Source organism: Haliotis rufescens, unplaced genomic scaffold (genome assembly GCF_023055435.1).
Source record: "Haliotis rufescens isolate VD_foot unplaced genomic scaffold, xgHalRufe1.0.p SCAF_71, whole genome shotgun sequence".
NCBI classification, from domain to species: domain Eukaryota; kingdom Metazoa; phylum Mollusca; class Gastropoda; order Lepetellida; family Haliotidae; genus Haliotis; species Haliotis rufescens.
Window position 1 is genome coordinate 1071702 of NW_025964363.1, and position 22193 is coordinate 1093894.

The 22193-nt window shown below is 42.7% G+C and overlaps 1 protein-coding gene and 1 long non-coding RNA gene across 2 annotated transcripts; both read right to left on the reverse strand.

Annotated features, from left to right (window-relative positions):
• Nucleotides 1–4372: 4372 nt before the first annotated feature.
• Nucleotides 4373–8920, reverse strand: LOC125376729. The gene is made up of 3 exons (XR_007219220.1): nt 8864–8920; nt 7925–8441; nt 4373–4613 (listed from the first exon to the last, which is right to left on the reverse strand). It is a non-coding gene; the product is annotated as an uncharacterized LOC125376729 (long non-coding RNA).
• Nucleotides 8921–14515: 5595 nt separating this feature from the next.
• LOC124122581 lies at nt 14516–21054 on the reverse strand. Its single transcript, XM_046485654.2, has 3 exons — nt 20895–21054; nt 17130–17600; nt 14516–14823 (listed from the first exon to the last, which is right to left on the reverse strand). The coding sequence occupies exons 2-3, from the start codon at nt 17533–17535 to the stop codon at nt 14759–14761; spliced, it is 471 nt and encodes a 156-aa protein (XP_046341610.2). The 5' UTR covers nt 17536–17600; nt 20895–21054; the 3' UTR covers nt 14516–14758.
• Between the last annotated feature and the right edge of the window lie 1139 nt (nt 21055–22193).

A 22193-nucleotide genomic window follows, 5' to 3' on the forward strand; every position in this document is an offset into this window, starting at 1 on the left:
CCCTATCATACATGACTCCCATGTCACCCCCGTCTCCCTATCATACATGTCTCCCATGTCACCCTGTCTCCCTATCATACATGTCTCCCATGTCACCCCGTCTCCCTATAATATATGTCTCCCATGTCACCCCCGTCTCCCTATCATACATGTCTCCCATGTCACCCCCGTCTCCCTATCATACATGTCTCCCATGTCACCCCCGTCTCCCTATCATACATGTCTCCCATGTCACCCCGTCTCCCTATCATACATGTCTCCCATGTCACCCCGTCTCCCTATCATACATGTCTCCCATGTCACCCCCGTCTCCCTATAATATATGTCTCCCATGTCACCCCCGTCTCCCTATCATACATGTCTCCCATGTCACCCCAGTCTCCCTATCATACATGACTTCAATGTCACCCCCGTCTCCCTATCATACATGACTCCCATGTCACCCTGTCTCCCTATCATACATGTCTCCCATGTCAACCCCGTCTCCCTATCATATATGTCTCCCATGTCACCCCGTCTCCCTATCATACATGACTCCCATGTCACCCCGTCTCCCTATCAAAGATGTCTCCCATGTCAACCCCGTCTCCCTATCATATATGTCTCCCATGTCATCCCGTCTCCCTATCAAAGATGTCTCCCATGTCAACCCCGTCTCCCTATCATATATGTCTCCCATGTCACCCCGTCTCCCTATCAAAGATGTCTCCCATGTCAACCCCGTCTCCCAATCATACATGTCTCCCATGTCACCCCGTCTCCCTATCATACATGTCTCCCATGTCACCCCGTCTCCCTATCATACATGTCTCCCATGTCACCCCCGTCTCCCTATAATATATGTCTCCCATGTCACCCCCGTCTCCCTATCATACATGACTTCAATGTCACCCCGTCTCCCTATCAAAGATGTCTCCCATGTCACCCCGTCTCCCTATCATACATGACTCCCATGTCACCCTGTCTCCCTATCATACATGACTCCCATGTCACCCCCGACTCCCTATCATACATGTCTCCCATGTCACCCCGTCTCCCTATCATACATGACTCCCATGTCACCCCCGTCTTCCTATCATATATGTCTCCCATGTCACCCCCGTCTCCCTATCATACATGTCTCCCATGTCACCCCAGTCTCCCTATCATACATGACTTCAATGTCACCCCGTCTCCCTATCAAAGATGTCTCCCATGTCAACCCCGTCTCCCTATCATATATGTCTCCCATGTCACCCCGTCTCCCTATCATACATGTCTCCCATGTCACCCCCGTCTCCCTATCATAAATGTCTCCCATGTCACCCCGTCTCCCTATCATATATGTCTCCCATGTCACCCCCGTCTCCCTATCATAAATGTCTCCCATGTCATCCCCGACTCCCTATCATAAATGTCTCCCATGTCATCCCCGACTCCCTATCATATATGACTCCCATGTCACCCCTGACTCCCTATCATAAATGTCTCCCATGTCACCCCCGTCTCCCTATCATACATGTCTCCCATGTCATCCCAGACTCCCTATCATATATGTCTCCCATGTCATCCCCGTCTCCCTTTCACACCTGTCGGCTATTTTACTCCTGGACCATCATCACCTGTCTGCCGTGTTTCTCCTTGACCACCATCACCCGTCTGGCGTGTTACTCCTGGACCATCATCACCCGTCTGCCGTGTTTCTCCTGGACCATCATCACCCGTCTGGCGTGTTACTCCTGGACCATCATCACCCGTCTGGCTTGTTACTCCTTGACCATCATCACCTGTCTGGTGTGTTACTCCTTGACCATCATCACCCGTCTGCCGTGTTTCTCCTGGACCATCATCACCCGTCTGGCGTGTTTCTCCTTGACCATCATCACCCGTCTGGCGTATTACTCCTGGACCATCATCACCCGTCTAGCGTGTTACTCCTGGACCATCATCACCCGTCTGGCGTGTTACTCCTGGATCATCATCACCCGTCTGGCGTGTTACTCCTGGATCATCATCACCCGTCTGGCGTGTTACTCCTGGACCATCATCACCCGTCTGCCGTGTTCTCCTGGATCATCATCAACCGTCTGGCGTGTTACTCCTGGACCATCATCACCCGTCTGCCGTGTTACTCCTGGACCATCATCACCCGTCTGCCGTGTTACTCCTGGACCATCCTGGACTACTGAGGCGTGTTACTCCTGGATCATCCTGGACTACTGAGGCGTGTTACTGGATCATCCTGGACTACTGAGGCGTGTTACTGGATCATCCTGGACTACTGAGGCGTGATAAGTAAAGTATAAGCCGCATTGAATAACAAAAATTATTATAACAAACGTGTATTCAAAACCAGAATACGTTTATTGACAACAGTCCTTTATCATAAACAAGACATTTACATATATGAAATGACAGAGCACACGTGTTTTTCTTTATTACATTATTCATCAAAACATTCATTTCAATGCCAGAATAAGTTTATTGACAACTGTCATATCACGAACAAGACATTAACATGTGTAAAATGACAGAGCACACATGTTTTTTCTTTAATATATATACATCAAAGCATTCATTTAAATTTTAATTTACAAATAAACATTAATCACATACAGTTTCGGCAAAGAATGTAAAAACTACATATACCTAATGACCTTTATATTCTCAGTTTAATTAACACATCAATCAATACATGTCTACAACTAAACCAGGTCACGTTGAACAGGCCCTACCACAACGTGGCACAACAGGAACGCCGAGTCGCCGAGTCGCAGGGTAAATGTCACTGGAGACGCTGTATCAGCGAAACACAACGTCACGTTGCAAACGTCTTTGACGTTAGCCAAAATGTGATCAGCAGGGCATGGAATCGATACCAGATGTTTGGATCAGCTCCCCAGCGACATGCAGGTGCACGGCAGCGTCCCACCACAGTGTGAAGACTGAGGACTGCCACCACACTCAGAAATAACCAGCGGGACGCTAGTGGCGTAAAGGTTTCTATTCAGTCAGTGCGCAATCGTTTCCGTGAGGCTTGTCTCCGGCCACGGAGGCCATGCATTCGCATCCTAATGACCCGACGCCACAGGCAGGCACGTTTGGATTGAACTGAAAATCACGTCAATTGCCCAGACTAGGGGTCTGAGACTGAGGTCCAGTACTTTTCACTGATGGATCGATATGCTGTCTAGATTTCAGGATTCTAACGTAGCCGAATATGGCCTCTCTGGAGGGGTCTCAATCACGATTTGGGTTGGGATCAATAGAGCTGGAAGAACCGATCTCAACACATGTACTATCACAACGCCCTGTCCTTCCGGGAACTCTACCGGAACTCGGCAATGCTCTTACTGAAGAGTGGTACAGTCTTCCCTTGGCAACCATTCAGACACTTATTGGGAGCATGAGACGACGGTGCCAAGATGTGAACGCATCACGTGAATCACATACGAGCTGTTTTCTTGGTAAATCAACGTGTTTTCGTGATTTTTGACTTTCGTTACTTTCAGTTTTGGTCAGATACTCTCATTTTGACGGGTGATTGATTATTGGTCACATGTTGTTTGTTGTCATTGTGTTGCACATGGCAACGGATTTTTACCCATTAAAAGTGTCTTATTATCTTTAAAAGTGGTGCTCCTTTGTTCAGTATATATAAGTATGTGCCATTGAGTTAAAGGTTAGGAAATAATCACAGCGTGTTCATAATGATGAAAAAAATAACCCGAAAACAATAACAACAATAATAGATACAGCATTGACATTGGTATTCTGGAGGGGGATTTTATCGAAAATAAATATTGTCCCCGAAAATTCGTGAAAATAATAAATACATCTGCATGCGTCAGACTGTTGAATAAAGGAAAGTGCCCACCACAAACAATACAATGTTGCAAGGTGTTTTTCTGTTTTAAAAAAGTGTCTTATTATCTTTAAAAGTGGTGCTCCTTTGTTCAGTATACATAAGTATGTGCCATCGAGTTAAAGGTTAGGAAATACAATACAATACAATGAACAATACAATGTTGCAAGGTGTTTTTCTGTTTTAAAAAATCAACTAAAATAATATCTGGTTTTGTATCTGTAGCTAAAAAATATGTAATCTCGATACAAAATCCCAGCCATCCCCTACCCCAAAACCACACCCCCAAATCTCAAATGAGAGATACTCATTTCTCTATCCGATTGTTTTTATAATAGCTCATATATGAACAATGTGTTAAAGTAAGAACGAAGAACGAAGAACGAAGAACACAACTTACTCTCCTACTCCACACAGATGGTGAAGACGGTATGGGGGGGGGGGGGGGGGGGGGGAAAGGGAGAATGGCATGATAGAATCTCGGTCGTTTACACCGATGAAAATCGCAGAACGCATGTGTAACTCCAGGAATCTATTACCCCTTGACTTCAGGGCGCCGTCACAGTCCCTCTTGTACAGGTTGTAGGAAATGTCTGCTGACCGCACGCTACTGAACTGCTGACAGTTTTGTTACAAAACAAGGTATTTCTAGGTAAGGACATAATCCCTGAATTGCACGTATTAGTGACAGTACTGAGCACTGGAAAGTGATGCACAGATTCTCGGTCGTCTATTGGATCCCACAGGACTCCGCGGTCTCCTTCAACTTCTGAAATATGTCAAAAAAGACATTCAATTTTGTGAATACATCACTCGAGAAAATACATCTTACACTTGTGGTTGTCATGAATTTTAAATTAAATTAATCTTTGATCATCTGTGTGATTTATTTGATAAAATACCTCATTTGGCGTGTTTACTCTTTAACATATGTGACCCACAACATGCATTATGTTCTCCCTGTGGGCGGTGTTGGTCGCCGCGGGGTTCAAACCGAAGGCTCAGATTCGATTTCCCAAGTGAGTAAACTGTGAGAAGACTATTTGAGGTGTTGACGGAAGGGAAAAACCTGGGGCATGGGGACATTAGCTGTAAACACTAACAGATGATTGATGGCTTGTGGCGGCGAATGTGGACTGCTTTTCTTTTAGTGAAGTCATGGAGGTTTTTTGGAAAGGATTTGGACGTTGTCCCAGTTAACGTTGGTGTTGTGATTAGGACAGTTGCTGATATGGTCTCAGATGGCTAATTTGCTCACGCAGTTAAAACTTTGGTTAAGAATGCTAAAAGGGATTCATATTGGTTACCCAAATATGTCAGAACTGTTAACCTCCAATCTAGTGTCAAACCAGAGCATCTACTGTGATAATTGCACTTCTTCTCCGGTATGGGTCTGAAATATGGGGGTTTGGGTATTCTGAAGTTGTAGACAGAGTACATCCTTAGGCTTGCCTCTGGCTAAACTCTATAACCCCAACTCCATGGTATATTGTAAACTGGGAAGAGTGTGTTTTAATACCCAAATATCAACGTGAATAGCCACGTACTGGCATAATATTGCAATAGAAAGTAACTTTAAAATAATATCAAACGTGATATCAACTTAATGATGGCTGATCCATATGCCAGCTCAACTGTTTACCCTCAGTAAACTGTATAGAGCAAATACCGAATAACTGCGGCCTGACCGAAGTATTTCTCGCACCTCCATATTTGCATAACGAATAGATTGCCACAAATGTCTATAGAGTGCTAAAGGATATATTTTATCAAAAACGTGGAAGCGATATTTGAGTAGTCCGAAAGGCAATGACGAGCAATTTGTTGAACAACTTCCATCTCTCTGCAAATCATGCTCAACAGCTATTTTTCCCCAAAATTTACTAATCAGATTCTACCTGTCACAATCTATGGGGTCCATTGAGAACTTGTACATTATGTAAATCACCAGCTATTGCCGACGACTTCCATTACATATTTCGTTGTGAGGTATTTAAAGAAGAAAGAATTTTTTACATATCTAAAAAGTATGAACACACAAGGCCATTTAGAAAGTGGTAAAATGTAACAAATGATATATTTATTTTGGAAAAAGTCCCATACGCCATACGAACCCACACAGCCAGAGAGAAGCACCTATTCCACGGCACACAAAGTCAGCGATCTAACCCACTTAGCCACAGAGGCTTCCATAAAATATAAGACCGACAGCTGGTAGTCTAGATCAGGTACGTTGTGTATCCCTCTGACAAGTGTAAATTATCACGGCTCTCAAGGCCGAAAGTTATGAACACACAATGCCATTAAGAAAGTTGTCAAATGTAAAAAAAAAATTATTTGGGATAACACTTTCTTCGTAAGGTTCATATTCAGTACTTTTGGGTGGGTTTTTTGTGTGCTAGCGATTAGGTGTGGGTTCGAATCCCGAATCAAGCACTAGAATCTTTATTTTACTAAGAAAGTGCTATCCCAAATATAACATTTGTTCCATCTAAAAATTATTTATGTTGGCAAAAAAGCTCTCTTTCCAACGCCTATTTTATACTTCCACTTTGAAAGAAATGAAATAAGATGTAAGAACTGATAGTCATCTTGTAGTCAATGTCTTCTGTGAATTATGTAATACATTGCTTTTGTACCACCAGCCGGGGTTTAGGGAGAAATATAAGGTCTGAACAAGGATAGCCTGTAAGAGATTAAATGATACTTTATAATATCAAGGTTTGATTTGTCACATTAATATATATTGTAATCGTAATACAATCGTGTTGCAAGAATAAATGAAAACCGTTATACAGTTGCAGTATCAATAACAGATATAGGCTTTAAGTTAATATTTATATGCCAGGGGTACATCTAGAATGTCTTATGAGCGAGTATAAAGACTGACTGAATTAGCCATGTAAATATCACCTGAACAGGATCATGGTTCATATTCCCAGGTTATATTTATTCATAGTCACAAAACCACCGCCGGTGTTCAGTACATTGGGGAGAAGGAAAACTACATGCCCTTCAAACTTAAACATCCTAGTGCTCAGTTGGGGAAATTGATAACTTCATGCCCTTCAAACATAAACATCCCAGTGCATAGTTCATCTATTAAAAAATATTTATATTTAGTCGCGGTTAATTGGTACCGTCCATCTCCATATTGAACATTAATATGTTTGCTGATTATGAAAACAATGGTTCATACATTGTTTTAAAAATGGCGTCATACTTGAAAAAAGATCGTATTTTCGTTCATGAATTGAATATACAAACATTTAGCTTAATGACCCTAGTGGCTTCATTGGAGATGTATGGACACAGTGGCATCACGATATGACGATAAGAAAACTGCTTATAACTGATAACAAACCAAAACAAATATAGAACTAATTATTGTTTCAACATATACCGCGTATTTAATGAAAATATATTGTCACAATCATACATACTGTAAGTGTTGAGTTCTGCCAATAAATATTTTATCAATACTTTCAAACTTCAAGACATAACTCTAATGGCATTTATAGGGGCTGTTGCCAGAGTTGCGGTGTAAAATGACCGTTTGGGGATCATGGTGAAGGTTGAGAAAAGCTACTCTTTTGCGACGGTCAAACAAAGTTGGTTGTCTTAAAACATCAGTCACTCAATAACCTTACAGAGTTGTTTACCTCAACTGTTCCGGGACAGGCTAAGCGAGTATTCGAAGTACAGTTTGTCCCCAAGTATGCCTCATGGGTGAACAACCGACACCCCCGTATTTACCAGAGACGCTGACACATTGTGATGTAGTTAAAGGCGGCATAAAACAACACTCAATCGTTCAGACAACATAAACATAAACCGAGTGAGCGAAATGGTTTTACGCCGCTTTTAGCAATATTCCAGCAACATCACGGCGGGGGACACCAGAAATGGGCTTCACACTTTGTACCCATGTCGGGAATCGAACCCGGGTCTTCGGCGTGACGAGCGAACGCTTTAACCACTAGGCTACCCGACCGCCCCAAACATAAACCGAGATAAGTGAATTTAGTTATCATTATTAAAATGAAAGAAAAGATTGCTTGATTATATCTATTAATTTACCTGTCACTTGACGTCAATGTTATCATGCCGAGCGCCGGTCAGGTGGGTCTGCTCATTGTCCATCCCGTGAGAAGAGGGCCCACAACATCCACATACTTTGTGACAGTACATGCAGACCCGGTCAGCCACCCACCGCATCACGAACATCATGACCACGGACACAATGAGCACAATCCCACCCAGGATAACAATGACAGGTACCAGCCAGGCGTCCGTCACCTTGTGTTCATACCAGACTGCGGCTAACACCCTGGGGTCAAAGAATGATCTGCTTCCAGTGTTGAGGATGTTCTGAGTCGTTGTCACGATTTGTGATTCCAGCGCTGCGGTGATGTTGTGAGTCGTTGCCGTGATGTTGTGAGTCGCTGCGGGGATGTTGTGAGTCGTTGCGGGGATGTTGTGAGTCTGGAATAAGCCCGCTGCAGCACCATCGTACTCAACCAGCATGCTGTCACGTCTTCTTGGTGTCCTGGTCAGGTGAAGTCGTTACTCACCGTGTGCATGCCTCAGAGAAGTTCTGAAAACGAAACTCTCATATCAATGCAATGTTCACAGGGCATTAATTAAAACCTTAAAATGACAAAAGATCCTCACACAAAAATACCATGTTTATTATATACGTCTTAATCAAAAGGTTTTGGCAATCAGACATTCATGCCAAAATCTTAACATTGCCAGCATCTTGACATCTGTCCTCAATGTTACATCTGTCCTCAATGTAACATCTGTCCTCAATGTTACATCTATCCTCAATGTTACATTTCTCCTCAATGTAACATCTGTCCTCAATGTAACATCTGTCCTCAATGTTACATCTGTCCTCAATGTTACATCTGTCCTCAATGTAACATCTGTCATAAGTGTTCAACCAATCAACAGTGTTAAACCGACACCGTTTTTGTCCAAGACATATATACACGCATTTAGAAAGTCTACTACCTTGCTGCAGGAAACACAAGCTGGTGAACTCAACGAGCCATCAGACTTAGTGTCGATCTTTGCTGTCGACTGAGGGAATTACAAGCAAATCATATACCACATTACGCGGTCCATTGTATTAGAGTCTTCATCGAATTCCCCCTGACAAATATGATGTAGGTTACTTGATAGGGGATAGTGTCATGACTATGTATGATATTATTCACAACACAACACTGGTGGCACTATGAATTACACAGAAATTGGCTTGGTCACCTGATCACCCCTAATTATTATTATGTACATATTAAAATAAAAAATGCAGCAAGAGGGTTTGGCTGATCCTGGCAGTGAAGCTGGATGGGTTAATCATCAGCTCAGGGCCCTTGCCCCCTCTACACGCAGCCCAGACATCGAATGGGTCTTCTCCCTGCCTTGTCAAACCCTACCAGAACTTTTCGGAGAATGTGAAGACTCCCCAACACTGCAGCTTTCTGACAATGTGTTGGACAGTGTCATTGCATAATCTACATTTCATATGTACATTTTGATGCAAAATCACACATTGACGGTTTCGAGTGGGAAGTGACTGGTCCTGAGCAGCAAACAGAAAGCCTTCTGTTTTACTTTTCAGGACAGCCGACTTCATCAAAGCGAAGGACTCTGCATGGTTGCGGATCTTCTCAACACACTGCACATAAACTCGATGCAGTGGTCCTTGAGACAGCCTCTCCTTGCAAAACTGAGTCCTGGCCGATTTGATAAGGCACTTCGCTTGGTTGACACTTATTTCTGTACCGTCCAGAAGTACAAAACCATCAACAAAATCAACACTGACATTGAGATTATGTCTTACACCCTTGGCTCGTTTAAGAAAACTGTGGAATGCCTTGTTTTCATCATGAGTCTTGACATGTTTCACAAGAGGATCGTCAGACAAATAAATGTGTGCAAAAGTGCACAATATTATTATTATAATATGTATCGTTGTACTGAGTGACACTGCAGATACGCGGTGTGAAGCGACAGTGTATATGGGGTGGTAGTGGACACTGTCGACGTGGACGCGTATGTCAGGTGTCAGTTGACAATATGAAAATGACAACTTGCATCGGATAATAGTAGACAATATTGAAAATGACACTTAAGATTGGCCGACTTATAAATCTCAAAAGAAACACGAGTATAGTTCTAGTCACTCCACGTATTAGGCACCACGGGGACTGTTTTGAAGAAGAGGGATCTGTTTTAGAAACAATTTTGCATCCAACATGCATTTCTCCATTTTGAGTCATACATGAGACACAGGTGGGGCAGGATATGCTCACCTTTTCGCGAACACCTGGCATCATACATTATTGATAGTGATTCATAAACACAAGCTCATGATATGATCGGTTCTGCTTTCTCGTGATTATGGAAGGGAATTTGTCACTTTCATTAATATTAAATACCAGATGTAGAAAAAAGATCTTGATGTCGTTAGGATTTACACTTGTATATTAACAAGTGTATATGGATTGCCTCCCTTTACTGGAATGCTATTTGAATCCTCCATCCTCTGATTAATCTGTTACTGCATCAATCGCCTAGAACACCACCCTCACCACCCACAACCATGCCCCCCTCTAACTCCCACCCACCGCCAATACATGTCATTAAATCCGTCTGTATCAAACTTTCAATGACACCATCCGTACTTTAACAGGTTATTTACTTAATGGAGTCACTGAGCTAAGCATTTCCAATAATATGCACTAATACCTGGATACAATGCAGGGGGTTAATAAAAACGTTGTGGTTTGCATTGAAACCTCTGAAACATGTGAAGTACATCACAAGATGAACGACATAAGTGATCCATTTGTCAAATAGGCCTCACCGAACTAACCAGACTGGACATATGCTACCTCTCACCCTGTGTTAGAACTGAAATACTGCTCGCTCACTCACTCACTCACTCACTCACTCACTCACTCACTCACTCACTCACTCACCCACCCACCCACCCACCCACCCACCCACCCACCCACCACTCACTCACTCACTCACTCACTCACTCACTCACTCACTCACTCAGTCGCCCACTCACTCACTCACTCACTCACTCACTCACTCACTCACTCACCCATCCACCCATCCACTCACTCACCCACTCACTTACTCACTCACTCACTCACTCACTCACTCACTCACTCACTCAATCAGTCGCCCACTCACTCACTCACTCACTCACTCACTCACCCACTCACTCACTCACTCACTCACTCACTCACTCACTCACTCACCCACTCACTCACTCACTCACTCACTCACTCACTCACTCACTCACTCACCCACTCACTCACTCACTCACTCACTCACTCACTCACTCACTCACCCACTCACTCACTCACTCACTCACTCACTCACTCACTCACTCACTCACTCAATCAGTCGCCCACTCACTCACTCACCCACTCACTCACCCATCCACCCACTCACTCACTCACTCACTCACTCAGTATGACAGATTCAAATATAGAAAACGGTTATGTCCATGAATAGGTTTCCTCAAACTGATATGTCCCCTCTGAAACATAATAAAGATGAAGTAACCTGACTGTGGCCTGACTTCAAAGACCGCTGAAACTTGCCAGAAAACGATTTGACTCTTCAAATTGCGGCTTTGAGTGGCTACCTGAACTGTCCAGTAGGATTCCCAGGTCCCGTCTCTCTGCCGGACATACTACAACAAAGGACATAGGCTTTTTTTATAGGACATATTCGTCACGCCACAACAAATCTGTTCATAATTGTCTGTTATATATAGTGCATTGATTTCTTATGTTCCGCTGCAGTGTATTTCAGCTTTGTTTCCAAATAATTGTTGTCGGAGAAAGTTGGTACCATAATTGACCTCCGACACCGTCACACTGTGACAGCCTAAACACTCACATCCGATTAGTTTGTATGTTTATTTGTTTGCTTAGCGTCGCATTCAGCAATATTCTAGCTGTAAATAATCGTGTCAGTACAATGATCAGTTGTGTTATATAGTAGTGTAACTGTTGATCAATGTTATAATTCTCTCATATTGTTTCTGTTGAGACAAGTAGAAGTTTTGACAATGGTTAGTTGTGAGGAATGTAGTACTATCTAATGTAAGCAGTGGTGTGGAAGTAACTATATTTAGATGCTTTTTGGAGTCAAGTGTAATCTGGACTCTTCCTGAACAGCTAGATTCGTCCAGCACTGTATAGAATTTTTAGGAGGTATTTTCACTACATAAAGGGGCAAAAAAGGGTTTATAACCTTACGAACAGTGTGTTTTGATAGCATTTGACATGAGAGGTCAAGTTCGAAACTCAGCCAAATTGGCCATTACTGTGTAGGTCAAGGGTCAAATAACTATCCCAACAGTTCAATGGAATTGTAAGAAATCGAATCAATTTTAGTTTTACAAAATCATTTCATGTGATAAAAAACCCACAAAAGAAATGCCACGAATCACAGTCGAGCAACGTGAACGAGCCTTGGGTATGGTACAGATGGGAGCCACCCACGCCCATATTGCACGAACCTTCGGTTGCTCCCGTGTTGCCGTTACCAACTTGATGCAACGTTACAGACAGACAGGGCGGACCGCTGACAGGCCAAGAACAGGCAGACCCAGGGTGACCACGCCCCATGATGACCGGTACTTGCGTACCTTGCACCTCCGAAATCGCTTCCTGACAGTGACGTCATCGGCGACAAATGCCTTAGGTCACAGGGTTAGTCGACAGACAGTGGCCAGGAGACTCAGGGCTCATGGAATCAGAGCTTTTAGACCATACAGAGGACAGCTATTGACAGCGCAACATCGTCGTCTGCAATTGAGATGGGCCCGGACTGTACGACGTTGGCAACGACGTGACTGTCAGAGGGTTGTCTTCACTGACGAAAGTCGATTCTGTATGTTTAGGGCTGATGGAAGACAACATGTTTAACGCCGAAGGGGTGAACGAACGGCGGCGTGTTGCGTGCAGGAGGTCGTACCATCTGGTGGAGGGAGTGTCATGGTGTGGGGAGGGATTTGTGGGCAGGAGAGGACACCGCTGGTCATCGTTGACGGAAACTTGATAGCTCAGCGTTACATTGATAACATTCTTCGTCCAGTTGTCCTACCATTTCTCCAACAGCAGCCACGTGGTGTCATTTATCAGCATGACAACGCTAGAGCCCATACAGAAAGAATTGTCACTAACAACGCCAATGGCCTGCCGTGGCCTGCACGCTCACCCGACATGTCCCCCATAGAACACCTCTGGGACTTGATGGATCGTCGTGTTCGACAACGACCACACTCTCCAGCCAACCGGCAAGAACTGATCTTGGCCCTCCAAGAAGAATGGCGTCAAATCCCACGTGACCTCATCAGACGACTGACTTTTTCTGTGCGTCGAAGAGTTTTTGCGTGTATTGAGGCATTTGGTGGTCACACACGCTACTAATGATTTGTTATTGAACGTGAGCGATTGTTTATGTACTCTGCCTATTGTCCATGATTCTGAAAGCTCGAGTTTTGTACCACACCCATTTTTGGGGGGCTCTGACGTCATTCTCGGTCGCGGTATGATTGTCATTTTCAGTGTTGATTATGTTGATATATTGATCTTCTCAATACACTTTACTTCATGCATGTATGTTTTGTTGTTTTTGAGCAAGAGTGATTTCAAACTCTGGTAAAGTTTCTTTTGGACGTCAATTTTTTCTAAGCACTGCACTGTACATATTGTACCGCTAAGGCAGAGACTGTGCCCTGAGTGTCATAAAGCTTTTTAAGTTAAGTTCAGTTCAGCTATGTCTCTCTCCAGGTCCTGACGGTGCCTTGTGGTACTGACCGCCTTCTGACTTCACTGTCAAGGTCATGTCAGGAGAATATGCAGGCCATGACAAAGCAGGAACGTTCATATTGTCGAGGAAGCCCCGCGTCAGCCCTGTGGTTGTTGTTGAAGAAATGATAAATTAACCGTTTTCAAGTCCCCACAGATTCGTCCCCAGGACATGACACGACCTGCTCCATACCATCTCTCTCTCGTGAGGGGAATCGAACCCGGGCTTTCGGCGTGACGAGCGAACACTTTAACAACTAGTCTACCTCACCGCCCCATTAACTAACGATGATAGCTGCATGTGCAATAATAATAATAATAACGTGGATAGGCATTTAGAAGTCGGTATGATGAACAAGGGAGATAGTTCTATAGATACACAACTTCTTCATGACCATTAATTTAACGTTTCGTTGTATATACTAACCCCGTTATCAAGCACGTCATGACCGTGCATCCCAAATTAGTCGCTGTATCCCTTGTTAACCCAGTACCCCAATACCCTAACCAAGGGCTGCACACATCCTGGGGACCCGTAAAGATCCGGGGTAGAATAGATCTTCAGCAACACCAAGCTCGCCGTAAAAGGTGACAATGCTTGTCGTAAGAGGCGACTAACGGGATCGGGTGGTCAGGCTCGCTGACTTGGTTGATGCATATCATCGTATCCCAATTGCGTTGATCGATGCTCATGATGTCAGTCACTGGATTGTCTGGTCCAATCTCTATTATTTACAGACCGCCGTCACATAGCTGGTATATTGCTGAGTGCGGCGTTGAACAACAAACAAACAAACACATCCGACAAACCAACACGTGCAGCAAATACGGTTTATTCCAACCTATGCAATACAACACCGCTTTAGCCAAAGCTGAAACATATCAGCATTTCTCCAGACGTTTAGTTCACTCAGTCCTGTGTGCAGACATGCGACATGACGAATGGTACTGACATTATATATTTTAACAGACAAACTGGTCCCAGCATATTCCGCCGTTCCTTGTGTCCGTCTCACGGTAGATGTCAGTGGTGTTGTCTTGTTTACCTCGTATAGTTCATTTAGTCCTGTTTGTCTGAACTAAGGCCTCGATAGGCCGCTGATGACCCGCTTCCTCGTTCAAATTCTGAAATGTGAGAGACAAGAGATTCAAGGATTGCAAATATAAAACTAACAATGTATGCTCACCGCTAAAAGAAAAGTGAACCATAGAAACATATAGAGAAGTATGTACGTTAAGAAGAGATGTTTCCAATGTGGACCACTTAATGACAAAACTAACGATCAGTCAAGTGTTACCACAGTGTCTTTATTAACGTGACTTCGAACTTTACACGCTAATCCTGCACCAGACAAATGGTGCATCTCGAGTCATGGATCTGTGACGTCACATGTGATGCGTTCATGAGCATCGGTTCACACAACATAACAGTATGTTCGTTTCATCGAACCAACCTAATATCTCTTGAATAAGAGTAATTCGTCGTATATTAACTAACATATATCGCATTCGCGTTTCTTTTGTTGGTGGGTATATTTAGTTCAAAAATACTGTGTCATAGCTGCAAGGTGAGTCTTGGATTCGAACCCGCGATCACAGGATCCTGGTACGCCCAACAGACGCATCTGCGCAGTGAACCAAGGCGTCTAGACTGAGGAACATGAGCGTCTCAAACAAACCTTAAATTATACATTTATGGTCAGTATTATTCAGACATGAAATTCTCAAATTTAAATAGGTCTCAGTGTGGTTTCATTCTGTTGTATCGGGGGCGGTGGGGTAGTCCAGTGGTTAAAGCGTTCGCTAGTCGTGCCGAAGGACTTGGTTCGTTTTCCCTCATGGGTACAATGTGAATTCACATCTGGTGTCCCATCGTAATATTGCTGGATGTTTGATGTGTGTATGTATGTTTAACAACTGCATATACAGTCGAAACCTAACTGGAACTTGAGCCCAAATAGGTCAAAGCACAGGAACAATATTTCAGCTCAAATCGAGTTCTGGGAAAAAACGTTGAAAATTCCGTTTTCGCAAAAAATCGCTCTCCCGTGCTGCGATATTGTGATTTCTCTTTCTCATTTAGATCGATGTAAACCAACATATCCCTTTGTCGCATTTGTATACAAATATATAGCCGTAGTGGACCCGTTGTCGCCATCGGCTATTACATCAACGCGGGGGGCACAGGTGGCCCAGTCGTCTAAGGCACCGCGATTCGCTGTGCAGAGTTGCGTCCCTTGGGCACGCCAGAAACCTATGATTGTGGGTTCGAATCCCGGTTCGCCCCGATTATGTTTCTAGGTTTGTCAGCACCATACCCGTGCTCGTTGGTTTCACCGAAGTTGTAAACGTCTGAGACCTGCATCACTTCGGGCTTTCCTCCCACATTAAGCTGACACGCCGCGATATAACTAGAATACTGTTAAAAGCGGCGTTAAACCCAACTCACTCACTATTACATCAACGCGAGGAGCACAGTAGTGGTTCGTCATATCAGGAGCTGTCTGTAGTCAAAGCATCCGTGTTTATGACCTCTGCATCACTGACGTCAATGACATAGTTGAAGCCGACTGCCTTCACAACAGGACGCAGGATGCATAGGACATTCTTCACATATATGTGTGCTGCCAGTTTCATTTCTTGAAATATGTTCTCAGTAAGAAAATCTTTATTTAGGAGAAGCTAAGTCATGCATCACACTTGGTTTGTCATGCTATAAATTTAGTTTGTTGGCATGATAAAATGAATTGGTGTGTCACAAGTTTTAACATAAACACGGATACCGCACAGGAAGTATGATCTCCAGTATGCAGAAAAAAAACTGCTGACTAATGACATTGTGAAATACCGTTGTTGGGGTCAGTCACACAGACACTCAGCTTCATGGGGCCTATAATTTCAAAGGATATGGCTCAAACCTGAAGCTCAAATGAACCTAAAGTTCATATACCGATTATATAGATCGTGACAGACAGACAGTGCACGTATTCGGATAACTACAAATGTTTGTGGTACGATTCAAACCTTGTATAAAATCAGTTGACGTGTTGATAATCAAGATGACCCGTGAAGATCTTCAGCAACCCATGTTTGACGTAAAAGGCGATTATGTTTGTCGTAAGAGGCGGCAAACGGGATCGGGTGGTCAGGCTCGCTGACTTGGTTGATGCATGTCATCGTATCCCAATTGCGTGGATCGATGCTCATGATATCAATCACTGGATTGTCTGGTCCAGACTCGATTATTTACAGACCGCAGTCATATAGCTTGAATATTGCTGAGTGCGGCGTTAAACAACAAACAAACAAACCAATAATAATTTCTCTCTTGAGGGATACGCATAACAAAACGGGGATAAATATTATTTTCGTATTTAATAAATTGCCCTTAATAGGAATTATCGCAATTAGTTTATTAATTCCTGTGTTACCTGTCATGTTGACGGCGTCGTTGTCGTGCATGGATTCCGTCAGGTGGGTGTATTCGTTGTCCAGGCGTCGGGCGGGGGCCTCACAACAACCACACACCTTGTGGCAGCACTTCAACACCCACAGTTCGAACCCCCGGATCACATACACCAGCGCCAGAGCCACCAGCACCAGTATCCCGACCACGACGACGATCACAGGCACCAGCCAGGCCACGGTCGTCTTGTTGGCATCCCAAGCTTCCGATAAAATCTTCTGGTCAAAGAACCCAGGTGATGTCGTTGTGGTGTTGACGATGTTCTGTGTCGTTGTGGGGTTGATGATGCTCTGTGTCGCTGCTGAAGTATTTTCCAACAGTGTGCTGGTAACGCCGACATGAACGGCGGCTGTAGCATTGCTCCCTGACATGTCGCCTAGTCGTCTTGAGCGCCCCCGGAGATGGTTATTCCAGCATCCTGTTTGATAACGACTTCCTGTAACAGCAGCATGTACATCGCTGTCAGTTCTCTATTCAAACCCAAAACATTATACTTGCCTTGAAAAAAACCAGTTGATTTTCTTTTGTTAACATACCCGCCCGGATGCATTCTGTCAACAATTGGGGCGGTGGGGTAGCCTAATGGTAACGCGTTCTGTCGTCACGCCGAAGACCCGGGTTCGATTCCCGACATTGGTGCAATGTGTGAAGTCCATTTCTGATGTCCAACGCTGTTATATTGCTGGAATATTGCTAAAAGCGGTGTAAAACTATATTAACTGTCAACACTGCTAAGTAATTCTTACCTACTTTTCAGTCTTGGGGTAAAGACATTTTATACGTATTTAGTTCAATACACAACTCCGAGCGTAAGACAAACTGTTGAGCTCAGCGTATAACTATTCTATGGTCGAGTTATTAAATATATGTAGTAAAAATGAAGCACTGCACGGTATGGTAATATCGTTATGATTATGTATTATATCGTTAATATCGGAACACATGTGGCCTTGTCCGTGACACAGCAAACTCACTTACAATCTCACCGGGATACACGCACGGGGAATGCCATCCCTTGTAACAATATTACTGTGTCTATCCTATTACTTTCACATACTGAACACGTGCATGTATTTAGCAGACATTCAGATTGTCAGCAACGCCACTGTCGGCAACTCCAATGTCGCCAACACCACTGCCTACGGTTATTTATAACGTGTGATCCTCGCGGGGATGACAATAGGTCTCAACAACCGCGGTCTGTTGTACGAGGCGACTTTCGGGTGATCAGACTTGGTAACTTAGCAACCCCGACCGTGTGGGGAGTTTCTCGTGTTATCACTCACTGGTAATACCAATCTTGGTAATGTCAAACACTGGTATTATCACTCACTGGTAATACCAATCTTGGTAATGTCAAACACTGGTATTATCACTCACTGGTAATACCAATCTTGGTAATGTCAAACACTGGTATTATCACTCACTGGTAATGCCAATCTTGGTAATGTCAAACACTGGTATTATCACTCACTGGTAATGCCAATCTTGGTAATGTCAAACACTGGTATTATCACTCACTGGTAATACCAATCTTGGTAATGTCAAACACTGGTATTATCACTCACTGGTAATACCAATCTTGGTAATGTCAAACACTGGTATTATCAATCACTGGTAATACCAATTACTTGTTATAACAATCAGTGGCAATACCAATTACTTGTAATATCAATCACTTGTAATGTCAATCACTTGTAATGTCAATTACTTGTAATATCAATCACTTGTAATACCAATCACTTGTAATATCAATCACTTGTAATAACAATCACTTGTAATGTCAATCACTTGTAATATCAATCACTTGTAATATCAATCACTTGTAATGACAATCACTTGTAATGTCAATCACTTGTAATACCAATCACTTGTAATACCAATCACTAGTAATGTCAATCACTTGTAATATCTATCACTTGTAATATCAATCACTTGTAATATCAATCACTTGTAATACCAATCACTTGTAATATCAATCACTTGTAATAACAATCACTTGTAATGTCAATCACTTGTAATATCAATCACTTGTAATATCAATCACTTGTAATGACAATCACTTGTAATGTCAATCACTTGTAATATCAATCACTTGTAATACCAATCACTTGTAATATCAATCACTAGTAATGTCAATCACTTGTAATATCTATCACTTGTAATATCAATCACTTGTAATGTCAATCACTTGTAATACCAATCACTTGCAATATCAATCACTTGTAATAACAATCACTTGTAATATCAATCACTTGTAATATCAATCACTTGTAATACCAATCACTTGCAATACCAATCACTGGTAATGTCAATCACTTGTAATATCTATCACTTGTAATATCAATCACTTGTAATATCAATCACTTGTAATACCAATCACTTGTAATACCAATCACTGGTAATGTCAATCACTTGTAATATCTATCACTTGTAATACCAATCACTTGTAATATCAATCACTTGTAATACCAATCACTTGTAATACCAATCACTGGTAATGTCAATCACTTGTAATATCAATCACTTGTAATATCAATCACTTGTAATACCAATCACTTGTAATATCAATCACTTGTAATAACAATCACTTGTAATGTCAATCACTTGTAATATCAATCACTTGTAATACCAATCACTTGTAATATCAATCACTAGTAATGTCAATCACTTGTAATATCTATCACTGGTAATATCAATCACTTGTAATATCAATCACTTGTAATACCAATCACTTGTAATACCAATCACTGGTAATGTCAATCACTTGTAATATCAATCACTTGTAATATCAATCACTTGTAATACCAATCACTTGTAATATCAATCACTTGTAATAACAATCACTTGTAATGTCAATCACTTGCAATATCAATCACTTGTAATAACAATCACTTGTAATATCAATCACTTGTAATATCAATCACTTGTAATACCAATCACTTGCAATACCAATCACTGGTAATGTCAATCACTTGTAATATCTATCACTTGTAATATCAATCACTTGTAATATCAATCACTTGTAATACCAATCACTTGCAATACCAATCACTGGTAATGTCAATCACTTGTAATATCTATCACTTGTAATATCAATCACTTGTAATTACAATCAGATGCTGCACTATTATCAGGGTCATGTAAGACAGAGTGTGATATAAACTCACTATGTCCGATGCAATTCCCTATTTTGACTTAAACCATATGTTCCCATGTTTTCAGGTGAACAATTGACTTGTCTTTGCATGTGTTTGTGACGCGTTCCAATGTTTACGGCACATTGTAGTAGTGTGACATACGTGCCATTCAGTGATACATGCACATGACTTCCATCACTAGTTTGCCTGCTAACGTTCAATGGAATCTGTTATGGTATATATTCGAGAATGAGTCTTCTCTGGCGTTGACATTTTATATTATATAGCATATTTTAAGTTGTCAACAAAACCAATTCCCGTCATTGATATTTATCAAATTATCATGGTGATTTGTCTTTAATATTGCATTTCAGAATAAAGAAGAAAACCAAATCTTTTTAATGTAAAAAAATCTATTCAATTCCCAGTCGTACTAGTTGATGCCAAACCCTGCTCGTGTCAAACTGTCAAACTGTAAAACATTTAAAAATCAAGTTTATTTTTCCACTATGTTTAAAAAAAAGAAGTTTATATATAAAATAACACTTCCATTTGTTTACAGGCGTTATGATGAAACACATCAAACGTACCGACTCTTTCAGTTGATGATGGAGGAAAGTCTTCACATGAAACCGAGACTTGTAGACGAGAGTATTTCAAGATGTCCGATCCACCACAGTGTGACCTCGCGATAGCCTTGTCACGTGATATTGTTTTGTCTTGAAGGCAGTTGTCGATTCTCACAATTGTCTACAGTTCTTATCACCAAATACTGCGGACTCCTGTGCACTGTATTGTCATAATAATCATCCTAATTTCCGGAGTGAGTGAATGTCATTCCCGTCATATCTCAGTTAATACGAGTTGGGCGAGGGGGTAGGGGGACGGTGAGGTGAGGTGAAATGGGGTTTAACGTCGCGTCCAAGATTATTGCACTTATATAGCGACGTGCATGCACGTGTGTGTGTGTGGCTGCTTGTACTAGTCCGGACTGATGCCGATTTATAGTGCTAGCCCACTGAGATACCATGCCGCAGTTTAACATGAATACCCCACTCAGACACAGTATACTGACTCCGAGCCGACCAGTCCTTGTTTTAGCCCCTTAATGCCGAGCGCCAGACAGGGTAACAACAAGTACAATCTTTTAACGTCTTTTTGTATGACGCGGCCCGGGATCGAACCCTGGACCTTCCGCTCTACCACAAGACCACGGAGGCGGTCGAGTATTGGTGAGGTGAGGTGAAATGGGGTTTAACGTCGCGTCCAAGATTATTGCACTTATATAGCGACGTGCATGCACGTGTGTGTGTGTGGCTGCTTGTACTAGTCCGGACTGATGCCGATTTATAGTGCTAGCCCACTGAGATACCATGCCGCAGTTCAACATGAATACCCCACTCAGACACAGTTTACTGACTCCGAGCCGACCAGTCCTTGCTTTAACCCCTTAATGCCGAGCGCCAGACAGGGTAACAACAAGTACCATCTTTCCATCTTTTAACGTCTTTTGGTAGGGGGACGGGGATGCTGTCGGGGGGTGGGGTAGGGGATGGGAACTTATTCCCTGGGGTGTCGACACTAACACAAACACCCCCAGCCATGTTTGCAAAAGAACACAAGAACCTTAATTATATAAAATATGTACCACTGTATCATTGAAATACCGGGTATCCCCGTGACATATCCCCGCCTCCCCTGCCTCCAGCTTACCCACTGAAGTTTATAATTTAAGAAGAGACCCACCCTCAAAACCCTGGATCCACCCATGTTCGCGGGAACACCGTGAGTGTATATGACACATTCTACCCTCGTCGGGAATCGAACACGGACCCTCGTCATAGCGGCCCAACGCTTTATCCACCAGGCTACCCTATCACCCCTTCTAT